This window comes from Crocodylus siamensis, chromosome 1 (genome assembly GCF_052110815.1).
Source record: "Crocodylus siamensis isolate JL-2025a chromosome 1, ASM5211081v1, whole genome shotgun sequence".
In the NCBI taxonomy this organism is placed as follows: domain Eukaryota; kingdom Metazoa; phylum Chordata; order Crocodylia; family Crocodylidae; genus Crocodylus; species Crocodylus siamensis.
This window is the reverse complement of record NC_143395.1, coordinates 45,052,222-45,064,833: the sequence shown is the minus strand read 5'-3', so window position 1 is coordinate 45,064,833 and position 12,612 is coordinate 45,052,222. Positions and strand designations below refer to the sequence as shown.

General features: G+C 41.1%; 1 protein-coding gene across 2 annotated transcripts in view; it reads right to left on the bottom strand.

The window, feature by feature from the left end:
- The window catches only part of HCRTR2 (hypocretin receptor 2), a 67,057-nt gene that overhangs the window by 21,015 nt on the left and 33,430 nt on the right, over window positions 1–12,612 (bottom strand). For both annotated transcript variants that reach the window (XM_090031388.1, XM_090031389.1), the window contains exon 4: window positions 2,138–2,253. In XM_090031388.1, the coding sequence (XP_089887514.1) occupies window positions 2,138–2,253 (116 nt within the window). The remainder of the gene's footprint in view (window positions 1–2,137; window positions 2,254–12,612) is intronic.

Sequence of the window (12,612 nt, the reverse complement as noted above, 5' to 3'; positions counted from 1 at the left end):
AGGAAAATTGCAGATCTTCTGAAAAGGGAGGCTTACCAATGATATTATAGGATTAGGTCCCAAGGAGAACTACATAAGATTAGTCCACACCTGTTGGAGGCAGATTAGAAAAGCAAAGGTGGTGACCAAATTCAGGTTAGATAACAGAAGGAAAACCAGTGGAACTGTGGGACCACTGCTCAATGCATCTACACATCTGATCACTGACACCAAGGAGAAAACTGAACTCCTGAATGAGTGCTTCACATCTGTATTCCACCAGTCCAAGAGTGATAGCCTGACAAATGCAAATATGACACAGAATAGTCACAGTAGGGGTGATCACCTACCAACAATCAATGTAGAGCTGGTGAAAGAACAGCTAGAGAGGCTGGATGTCTATAATTCATCAGGACTGAATGAACTCCATCCGAGAACGCTGAATGAATTAGCCGAAGTCATCACAGGACTGCTGGTGAATCTCTTTGAGAATTCGTGGCACTCAGGAGAGGTCCCAGAAGACTGGAAAAGGGCCAGTGTTGTTCCCATCTTCAGGAAGAGGATGAGAGAGGATCCAGGGAACTACAGGCTGATCAGCCTGGCCTCAATCCCAGGAAAAATCCTCGAAAAAGATAAGTATATCAAGGAGTCCATATATGATAAGCCAGTAGGAGGCAAAATTCTGAATGACAGCCAGCATGGTTTTGTCATAGGTAGGTCATGTCTGACTAACATCATCTCCATCTATGACCAGGTTACTCACCACCTGGATAAGGGAGATAATGCCAATGCCATTTACTTGGATTTTAGGTTGGCCTTTTACTTGGTGTTCCATGAAGCTCTCAGAGTAAAACTAGGGGACGATGAGATCAACAATTCAACAGTCAGATGGGTGGCAAACTGGATATGGGGCTGGATCCAGACAGTTCTAATAAATGGATCTGTGTTGACCTTGTGGAAGGTAGCCAGTGGGGTCCCCCCAGAGTGCAGCCATGCATCAAAGTAGGCTGATGGTTCAGATAGTCCTAGACAGATTAGTTAGAAGGGCAAACCAGAACCAGATGCTGTTCAACACTGAAAAGTGCTTCATCTGGGGATGAAAAATCCTCAGCAAACTTACAGGGCCATTGGTGCAACCCTAGCTAGCCTCACATTCAAAAGGGACCTGGGGATAATAATCGACCATAAAATGAATATGAGCCACCAGTGTGATGCTACAGCTACCAGAACAAACAATACACTTGTATGCATCAACTGATGCATCTCAAACAAAACTAAGGAAGTTATTCTTCCACTCTACTTGGCATTGGTGAGGCCACAGCTGGAGTACTTCATCTAGTTCTAGGTGCCACACCTCAAAAAGGATGTAGAAAAGCTTGAGAGAGTCCCGAGAAGAGCCACTTGCATGATTAGAGGCCTGAAGAGCACGCTACAAGGAAAGGCTGACAGATGTGGGACTGTCAGCCTGGAAAAGAGAAGACTTTGCAGGTATTTGGTGGCAGCTGACAAATATATCAGGGGAGAGCATCAGGGGCTAGGTGAACAACTATTCACCAAAGCGCCCCAGCGGAAAACCAGGAGAAATGGTCATAATTTCCTAGAAGAAAGTTTCAGACTGGATATAAGGAAAAACTTCTTCACAGTTCATGTGACCAACTGAAATAGACTCCTAGTGGGGTTGGAGCAGGCACCTACCCTGGAGTTCTTCAAAAGCAGACTAGATCCACACCTTGCCGGGGTTATTTGACCCCAGCAGTCTTTCCTGCCCAAAGCAGGGGAGCTAGATCCGATGATCTCATGAGGTCTCTTTCAGCCCTAAACCTCTGTGAATCTGTGAAAATCTATGTAAAATCAACCACCATTATGTAAGGAAGTGCCATTTAGGAAAATCAGGGATCCTTTTCTCACTGGGTTTGTTTCTTCTTTTGAAGAGTTTCCCAGACATGTACAAAATATTTCATCATTCACTGTAATTGCCTTCCTTTCTGAAATAGTAGGCATCCAAATCTTCTAGACTGCCAGTAAGGCTAATCATAACACTGGGTGCACTCCTCAGGACCTAAGTGGTGTTATGGAATTTTTGGAGAAAATCTTTTATTCTTAAATAGACATAAACATAACCAATAAACCTAAATGTGAATCAGTATAAATAACTTACTTGGCGGCACCATAGTTTTCGAAATATTTGCAAATAGGCCAACACCATAAGACAGAGTGGTGCCATGTATGTCACCAGAAAGAAACATGTGTGGTACATTTTTGGGTAGACCTCAGCTGGAAGAAAAAATAAAATAGAAAAATTATGCATATATAAATATAGATCTATGTATCCTGTTAAAAAATTATTTTGAAGCAAATGGTACTTGCGGGTACATATATATGCAATACTCATTAGTTAAAATGGGTAAACACACATAAATCTGATGGTTGAAGTTGGTTCTTGAATAAGAATGAGACATTTTCTTGTAAAGTATTTTGACTTGCTTCTACACTTCAAGGTAGCATATTGCCCTCCTGGGTTGAGAGCACATTCTTTACTATATTTTTTTTAATTAGTGAAGAGTTCCATTAGGAAGACGATAGTACCTTCTTTTAGTAGCTGACAACTGATTTTTCAAATCCTATCTACATTGTATGTTGTAATGTAACACACTCCATAAAGAGAAAGGAAAGTTCTATGGTTATGATGTTACCATGTGAGATACCTGTTCTTAGTTACTGCTCTGTGACCCTGAGCTTGTCTCGTTTGTGCATGTCAACATGGCAAAGAAGCAAAATGTTTTTTTTTCCCCTTTGTAATATCTTTTATTGGACTAAGTGTATAGTTGGGAGAAAGACAAGCTTTTAGGCACAAAGTGTCCCTCCTCAGGTCTGAGAAAAACAAGCTTAAGTATAGACCAAGTCAAATACCAGACAAAACAGTGGTTTGCATTTAACCCACTATGAAAATGAAGACAGCCCATTCAAAGATAAGTCATTAGAAGTAGCCTCAGAATCTTGGTTTTTTACATATTCTCTGAATTATGATGATTGCAACACCATTCCAGCCCAGAATATGTGCAATCTGTTTAGAGACACCTCAGCTAATTTAGATATTAGAAGCAGCAATGCTACATTAGCATGACATTCTAGTGTACCTTTGTTAAACTTATCCATCTGTAAATAGGTAAAATAGAATTGAACTACCTCAAGGGCTGATGCAAAGATAAATAAAGATTTGAGATATTCAAATATTATGGCAATATTACATTAATGACACATAAGATGGATGGCTAGTAGGTAGAGACAGACATGCTTATATGCATATATGTGCAAACACATATACATATATACACACACTCATCTATACATCCATATATCCATATATATATATAGATGTATAGATGAGTGTGTGTATATATATATGTATGTATGTGTGTGTGTGTATCTCTCTCTCTAGATATATATGCACACATATATACAGCCACACACACACACACACACACACACACACACACACATATACATATATACACGCACATACAGCAGGGGGGCTGTACTGCAAATGCTGGCGACCACAGAAGTATACAATGGAATCATTAAAATGAGCTAGTGTAATTCATGCAAAAACCTGAATTTTTTAAATTAAGGACTCTAAAATCAGGAAATTTCTGATCCCAAAGTGTGTTGTACACTTCAGTGAGTGGATCTTTCCAATACTTTTGCCACTGTGTGACACAGGAGACTGGGCAAGATCTGTGGTCTTAACCAGTTAATGGCAAGTCTTATGCTCTAAACTAGGGAAGCACTGTTATTCACATTCTACAGCTGTTGAAAAGAAAGTTACATGACTTACTGAGATTACAAGAGGTCAGTGATACAGATGAGAATAGATTCCTCTTGCTCATAAGAAGCTGTCACCTGCCTCATTAATGCTATGCAGGCAGCAGGGCTCCTTTCAGGTATAAAGGTATTCAAAGAGCCACCTGGAGTTTATGGCTTCCAATTTAGCACTCTAAATCCAATGGAAACATGAGTGCAGCCCAGCTATCTACAAAGAGCTGATGGGCCAGGCTAGGGGAAGAAGCCAGCTTTCTTCTTTGAAATTCTGCCACCTGAAAAGTGCAGGTAGCTAAACATCAAAAGAAACCTTAGCCCTTCCTTCACCCAGGACAGTGTACTTTGCAGAACTTTTGCTTAAGAAGCTGAATCTGTTTAGTTTTTCAAGATAAAGTAAAGCTTTCAAGTGGCTTAGTAATCACTTCAGTAGACAGAAGGAGGGACTGGTCAAGGATGCTGTTCATTTTTCAGATGAATTAATCCCAGGCTCCATGGTCAGATTGGTGCTGAGGGGGAACATCAATCAGTGCTTTTATACATTTATGGTGACTTTTAAATTACCTATTACACAACACCTATCCTTCAGTCATTTCTACATATGAGAAGCAGAGGAGAAAAAGTTCTCATCTTAGACAGGCCATTCAATCGGCTTCAGAACAGAAAAGAATCATGCTCATCTGTGGTGGTCTCTGATAATGGAAGTAAATTATGATTTTGATGTCTGTGAAGATCATAACAACTTTACCTCTGTGATAAGTAATACTGTAGAAAGCAGGGTATAGTTTCACTTGCACATGGTACTCACCAAATAGTCATGGAACTATCAAGGGGTAATATTATTGTGCACGTAGTTTAAACTATTATGAATTTAGTTTAAATTATATGGAAGGATAAACAAAAGTAAGTCTGTAAGGAAACTTGCTAGTGAGATCAAATGGACTGAAGAGCTAAGACATCTAAACATTGAGAAAGATTGGACTTCAGGTAAAAAATTATTTGCATTGCATGCAAATAGAAAAACTTGCAGGAAGGGTTCTAGACTTGCCTTGTTAAATAACCAATTCAAAATTGACAGAAAGAATACACTGAAAGCCACTTATCATTATTAGAGCACTTACCAGCAAAGAAATCTATGGCTGAGAGTATATCCTGGAGGTATAGGGACAAAGTAAGAATTTCCAAAAGAGGAGTTAAGCTAGGCCTTGCAAAGTCCTAATTAAAATATTTTAAAAAAATAGTAAAGGTCTTTCAGTCATACAAATGAAAAAGAACAAGAACAAAAGAAATAGAGATGCTCATCAGTGAGAATATGAGAAGTTCAAGAAAATTTAGATATGTCACAATTACAAGTGAATATTTTGCCTCGGTTTTGAACATATGAGGGCAAAGACAGGAGGGCAGAAAGGAGAAAGAGAATAACTTTATGCTTTCATGTGAGTAGGTAGGGATAACTTCAGAACTCTAAAAGAAGTAACACGTTAAATTATAAACTTTTAAATAACCTGTTCAAGTTAATGACATGAATAGATAGTGAATGTATTATTTAAGAACAGGGAAAAGTTATCTGAACAACTACATCTATTCTTATTGAGACTGCCTATTCCTATTGGCCTCAGTTAGGAAGCTTATAGAAAGCTTTAGCTATTGAAAAAAAGAATAATTCAAGAAATGGCAGTAGAAAGAAAATAGAATAAATACAGTATGAGAGTAACAAAGTTAGATTAACTGTATATCATGCTAGAGTAACTGAATGTGTTTTTTTGGGTAACATTTCAAGATGGAGTAAGTATTATTTTTCCTGACTTAAACAAAATGTTTTATATCATGCTGCATTGGAAAAATAGCTTTTCATTATTAACTGTGGGACAAAAAATAGAAATGTAATAGTGAAATTTCTGATAAAACAAAATGAGGGTGCTTTATCAGAACAGGGAAGGATTGGTAGAATGTGCAATGCCTGGATGCTCCCACATATTGGAGTAACAGCAGTGTAAAAAAGTACGAACTATGCATTTAGGTACTTGCAACAGAGAAGCCTAACTCTTTTACTTCACTGAAGGGGAAGGGAGAGAAAGGAACATAGTAGAGAGGGAAGTAGGAGGGAACCATGGGAGTAGAGAGGGAAGACCCATGTCAGGGAGCCAGGGCCCTGTGCAATACTTAAAGCTAGAAACTGAGTAGAGGGAAAAGGAAGTGAAGGGCTTCCCTGGAAGGATGAGTGGGGATTTGAGTCATGCAGAGACACGAGATCTTTTGTTCTGCAGGCATCAGAGATTTCAGTGACTCAGGTGCTATGAACCTGAGTCACTGATGCACAGGTCACAGTAAGGTGCGCAGTAAGCACAGCAAGGTGTAGTGTCCTACTAGGACCAGGTATAGGCCAGAGAAAGGCCATAGACTGACTAGGACTAGAGTCCATAAAGCTGGGCTTGGGTGCAGTGGTGGAAAGAGTCCAGGTAGAGCAAGAGGATGTAAGCCAGGGGATGGCTAAAACCCCGACAAGTGTTTGGAGGCTGTGACAGACGAGACAGTATAGAGGGGCAAAACACAGGTGTTCGATATCACCTGCGAGGCATGGGAATGACTATGGGGAAGGCAGGAGGTCATGATTATTGCCCTAAAGGCTTGAATTGGGAGAGGGTCCTGAGAGGGACAACTCTCTCTGGGAAGATCAAGGCAGAAGTTTGGAGAACTGCAAACTGAACTGGGGTACCTGGAAGAGGATACCTTTTCTGTCTGCAGCCTCCAAATGTAAGGATTCTAAATTAAGATCAAGTTGTGACAGGCAGAAATTTGGAGACACAATAGAGACTGAGGAAGCTTTTAGGCAGGCCTGTCCAAATACTAGGGACGTCGCACACTGATCTGACAGTATGGGCAGGACTAGTTATAGTACTAACATTAAGAATTTCTTTATAAGCTGGGAGATCATCAACTAGAAATTACAAATGAAATGGATAGTAATTGTGAAAAGGCTAGTGACTAGAAAAAGGCAAATGTGATCCTAGGACATAGGCAGAAGGAAGCATTACTTCATACTATCAATGGCTATCTTTTTTTTTCTAGAACATATCTGGAAAATAGTGACAAGAAGATATAAATGTCATCATACAAAGTACTGATAAGATGTAGCACCTCATCTCAAAAGAAGACATCTCATCTCAAAAGCTCCTCAAAGCTGAAGCTCAAAGGAGGATCCAGGAAATAAAAAAAAACCAATGGTAGCAAGATAAAGCCAAGGAGATTTAGCAATATGCCAACAAACGTAACATTCATAGTTTTTTCCAGGCAACAAAAGCCATCCAACTTTCCACAGTGATTGGAAGATGGCTCAACACTCATCAAAGACAACAAATCCTTCCAAGCTAGATGGAAATAGCAGTTTGAGCATTTTGAGGCACTCCTGAACTGTGAGTCAACTGCGATGGATCTGAATTTTTCTCTCAGTACCGCAAAAGGATATCCCTCATCAGACCCCATGTCCTAGAAGAAATCTGTCATGCCATCAAGGAAATCAAGAAAAACAAGGCTACTGGACCAGATGGTATACCTACTGAAAACTTTAAGGCTTATGGTGAGGAGACTACAGATTTGTTCTTTGAATCTGGTACAACAAGGAGATCCCTGGGGACCTGAGGAATGTTTACTTCATAACTTTCTTCACAAAAGGGGATAAGTCTGTGTGCAGAAACTATTGAGGTATCACCCTCCTTTTGACAGAAAGGAAAATCCTCATACATATCCTTCTGAATTGTTGTCTACCTCTTGTTGATGAAGTCTTTTCAGAATCTGTGTGGTTTCAGACCATTCCACAGCACAATTGACATGATCTTTGTTGCCCACCAGGAACAAGAAAATTGTTGGGAACAACATCAGGACCGGTATATGTCCTTCATTGACCTTACTGTGGCCTTTGACTTTATCAATCATAAAGCCTTGTGGAAAGTACTGACTGGGTTTGGATGTCCTGAAAAATATATTAAGGTCCTGAAGCTTCTCCATGACCAGATGACCGCAACCTTTCTTTGTAGCAGACCAGAGACAGATCCATTTCACATCCAAACGAGGTTCAAGCAAATAAGTATCATCACCCCAATTCTGTTATCTACTTTTTTACCATCATCCTGTTTGTTCTTAAGGACCTCCTCCCTTCTGGAATTAACACTGAATACTGAAAGAATGGAAGGCTTTTCAATCTGGGACTCTTTTGCTCGAAGACGGAAGTATTCAAAATGACCATCCTTGAGCTTTAATATGCTGACAACTGCACCAACCTTCCATACAGCGAAGGAAACCTCCAGACCATGCTGAATCTCTTTGCAGAATCCTACCAAAATTTGGGCCTCTCTCTCAACATTGACAAGACTAAAGTGCTCTATCCATCTGCTCCAGGCCATGAACATGACCTCTCCTCCTTAACATATCATTGAGCAAAAGACCCTAGAGGTAGTTGAGAACTTCCCATATCTTGGTAACCATTTCTGTCAGAAAGAGAACATTGATGAGGAGGTCCAGAACAGGATCCGGCACATAAACACTTCTTTTGGGAAATTGGTGTGTTTTTATTGATTGCAATCTCTAGAAAGACATCAAGATCCAAGACTACAATACAGTCCTCATCCCCTCTACAGATGTGAAATGTGGGTGAGCTACTATCATTATCTCAAGAGTCTGGAGATGTATCAGCAATGATGCCTTCAGAAAATGCTCCACATCAAATGGGAAGTTTACCACACAAATGCCAGAACCCTTGCTGAAGCCAGTGTTACCAGCATTAAGTCTGTGATCTTCAAGCATCAATTTTGCTGGACTGGTCATTGTATAGGAATGCCTGACTCACAACTCCCCAAACAAGTGCTCTATTCCCAGCATAGTTGTACACTGAGATCTCATGGTGGCCAGAGGAAATGCTACAAGGACACATTGAAAGCACACATCAGGAAAATGAATGTTAACATCAATAACTGGGAGGAACTGTCTGTTAACCAACTCCAATGGTGACACAACTTCAACCAAGTCACAGCCCATGTCAAAGTAAAGTGTCTTGCACTCAAAGTAGAAAAGAGAGAGCAGAGGAAGGAGAAGGAGAGAAATTCCAGCCTATGGCCTACTCTCCCCTGGGAGAAAACCTGCAATTTCTGCAGATGGATCTGTGGCTCAAGGATTGGACTCTTAAGTCACCTCAAGACCTATCAATAACCCATAGCAGAGATAATTTTTAAATCAAGGGATTCCCAACAATGACTGATAAAACTTCATGCAAGATACTGTGCAGATTCTGGTGACCCCTGCTCTGGAAAGTTGAACTCAAACTAGAAGAGTTGCAGAGGAGGCCTACTAAAGTATCCTTAGATATAGTTTATCATATGAGAGAACTGAAAAAATCTCCTAATTTATTTTATCCATTCATTTTCAACATCAGAGTGTGAATTCTTTCTTTGACCCTGTCCAACTTACCCTGTCCAACTTACCCTTTCTTTGACCCTGTCCAACTTACCCTGTCTTTTTCTGAATTCACAGGTAGGCATTAGATATATACTTGGCTGGGATAGTTTAGCCAGGGATGATCCTGCCTTAAGCAGGGGCCTGGCCTAGATGATTTTTAGAGATCCCTTCCAGCCCTACTTTCCTATGATCCTAAGATAACTAATAGAATACAATAAAACTGTTGTACTTGTGCAACAGCTACACATAAATAGTTATTTTAAGGAGGTTCAGGACAGATTTCATAGATTTCATAGACATTAGGGCTGGAAGGGACCTCGGGAGATCATCGAGTCCAGCCCCCTGCCCAAAGGGCAGGAAGTCAGCTGGGGTCATAGGATCCCAGCAAGATAAGCATCCAATTTACTCTTGAAGGTGTTCAATGTAGGTGCTCGAACCACCTCCACTGGCAGACTGTTCCAGACCTTGGGGGCTCGGAGAGTAAAGAAATTCTTCCTTATGTCCAGCCTGAAACGGTCTTGCAGGAGTTTGTGACTGTTCGACCCCATCATCCCTTGGGGCGCTCTGCCCCAGATCCTGGTGGTCACCCCTGATAAACTTATAGGTGGCCATCAGATCACCCCTGAGCCTGCGCTTTTCCAGGCTAAAGAGTCCCATGGCTCTCAGCCTGTCATCGTAAGATCTGTTTTCCTGACCTCTGATCATGCGCGTGGCTCTCCTCTGGACTCTCTCAAGCTTCTCCACATCCTTTTTGAATTGTGGAGCCCAAAACTGGACGCAGTACTCCAGCTGCAGCCTCACCAAGGCCGAGTACAAGGGGAGAATGACGTCCCGGGATTTGCTCGAGAAGCATCTATGGATGCACGCCAGCATTTTGGTCGCTTTACTAGCCGCAGCATCGCATTGGAGGCTCATGTTCATCTTGTGGTCAATGATGACCCCCAAGTCTATTTCTTCTGTAGTGCTATCCAATGTAGCACTGCCGAGCCTATAAGAATGCTGCAGGTTTTTCCTCCCAAGGTGGAGAACCTTGCATTTTTCGGTGTTAAACACCATCAGGTTCTCATCCGCCCATTTGCCGAGCTTGTCCAGGTCAGCCTGTCTTCTGGCGTGGATGCTTTGCCCCAAAGTTTGGTGTCATCGGCGAACTTGGCCACTCCACTCCTGACTCCAATGTCCATATCATTAATGAAGATGTTGAACAGGATGGGTCCCAGGACAGAGCCTTGAGGGACCCCACTGGTCACAGGGCACCACGATGAGTGACTGCCATCAGTTACAACCCTCTGGGTCCGACCACGGAGCCAGTTTCCCAGCCAGCGGATCATGGTGGAGCCAAGGCCACAACTGGGCAGTTTGGCCAAGAGGTGATCATGGGATACCAGATCAAAAGCTTTTTTGAAGTCAAGATATATGACATCAATCTCTTCTCCCTTGTCCAGGTGATAGGTCACCTGGTCATAGAAGGAAATGAGATTGGTCAAACAAGACCTACCCGCAACAAACCCGTGCTGGCTATCCCTTAGAATGTTAGCCTGGGCCAGTCCCTCAAGGATGGCCTCCTTAATAAACTTTTCTAAGATCTTCCCCAGGATAGAAGTCAGGCTAATGGGCCTGTAGTTAGCTGGATCCACTCTCCTCCCTTTCTTGAAGATTGGCACCACATTGGCCTTCTTCCAGTCTTTGGGCACTACACCAGAGCACCAGGAGTTTTCAAAGATCCGTGCCAGGGGCTGGACAGAAACAAGATTTACTGGATATATGCAGTGCTTCCACTAAACACTAAGAGCTAATGGCTAAACTTTCAGAAAAACCCTATATATAATCGTGCCACCTAGTGAGTAGCAATAACATGACACTTTCTTCAGTCAACCCATTTACTTTAGATATCAGGAGGTGCTACTTCATGGTCAGGATGGCTAGGATTTGGAACCAACTTCCAAGAGAAGTGGTGCAGGCTCCTACCCTGGGGGTGTTTAAGAGGAGGTTAGATGAACACCTTGCTGGGGTCGTTTGACCCCAGTACTCTTTCCTGCCATGGCAGGGGGTCAGACTAGATGATCTGCTCAGGTCCTTTCCGACCCTAGAAACCATGAAACTATGAAACTAGACTACCTTGCTAAATGTAATGAATAATTTATAGTAAGAGAAATAGACAAGAGACAATAGCTTTCCCTTTATTTAACTAGGTGTAGAACTACTGCACCATTTGCAGTCATGGGTAGCACTCCAATAGCATCAATGAAATCTGTTTATTTAGTAGGGATTTCCACCATTTTGTCAATGTGAAAGAGCCCATGTGTTGTAGCTCTGGTTGAAATCATCAATTTGGAGACTTTCAACAAGCTTCTGTGTCCACAAGCAGGACCTATCTACTCTTCAGCTTCACTTATTCTGGATAGGCTGCAAAACTGTCTTTCTTTGGCATTTCTCAGACACACTTAAAATCTCTACCCATTATATTTTCATGAAAACTTATGGTTCAGTTGTTCACAGCCCCATGACCACTTCGGGCTTCCTGGAATACTCTCTACTTAATCACATAATTTCCCATTGTGGGACTATGGTTTACAATTCACTTCTCCAGTGGTACATAGTAGATGAAGTTTACATCATAAAGTAAGGTCTGTACTTTAGACAGCACATAAAGTCAATACAGAACAACAAAATGTCATTTTTGCTTAAATATCTGCAACACTCAACTGTTCTTTAGAATTTGGTCAGAGATCCACCATCCCAGGTATATAAATTCTCTTCTAAATCATGGGGTCCTCAGAAGCCACATTTCTTTTACACTCTCCACTCCAACCAGATTTGAATTTAGATGAACTCAGGAAAAAGAGAACACTTATAAAGCTATAATCATTGATCATATGTCCTTCCTTCATGCTTCAAACTTCTTTAGTCTTTGTTTTTCTGTTTCTGGATTTCTTTTTCAACCTCCATCCATATGCAGAAACAAATAAAAAAAACTTGATTTTTCAAAGGCTTCAGTCAACCCATTGTCCTCAAGTATTTCCATCTGAATAGAGGTCACTAGTGTTCATGGTTCACCATTATTCCTTGTCTGGAAGTAAAACCAACCCCAAAAATATATGGCTGCCTCTACTCTTATCACATCATTAATTGATAGAATGAAGTCATAATATCATAATACCTAGGCTGTATGTTGACAAGCTCCCCTAATATGTCACATCAAATCACTACAGTTAAATGTTGTTTAAAACAGAGTAATGCAAGGATTATTATTATTATTACTATTTTTAGAGATAGCTGAAGTTCACCAGTGGAATAATTACCAAGAGCACTGTATTATCAGATTTCCTTGTGTTGTGATTTCACTATGGTTACAAGAACAATTTTATGCAA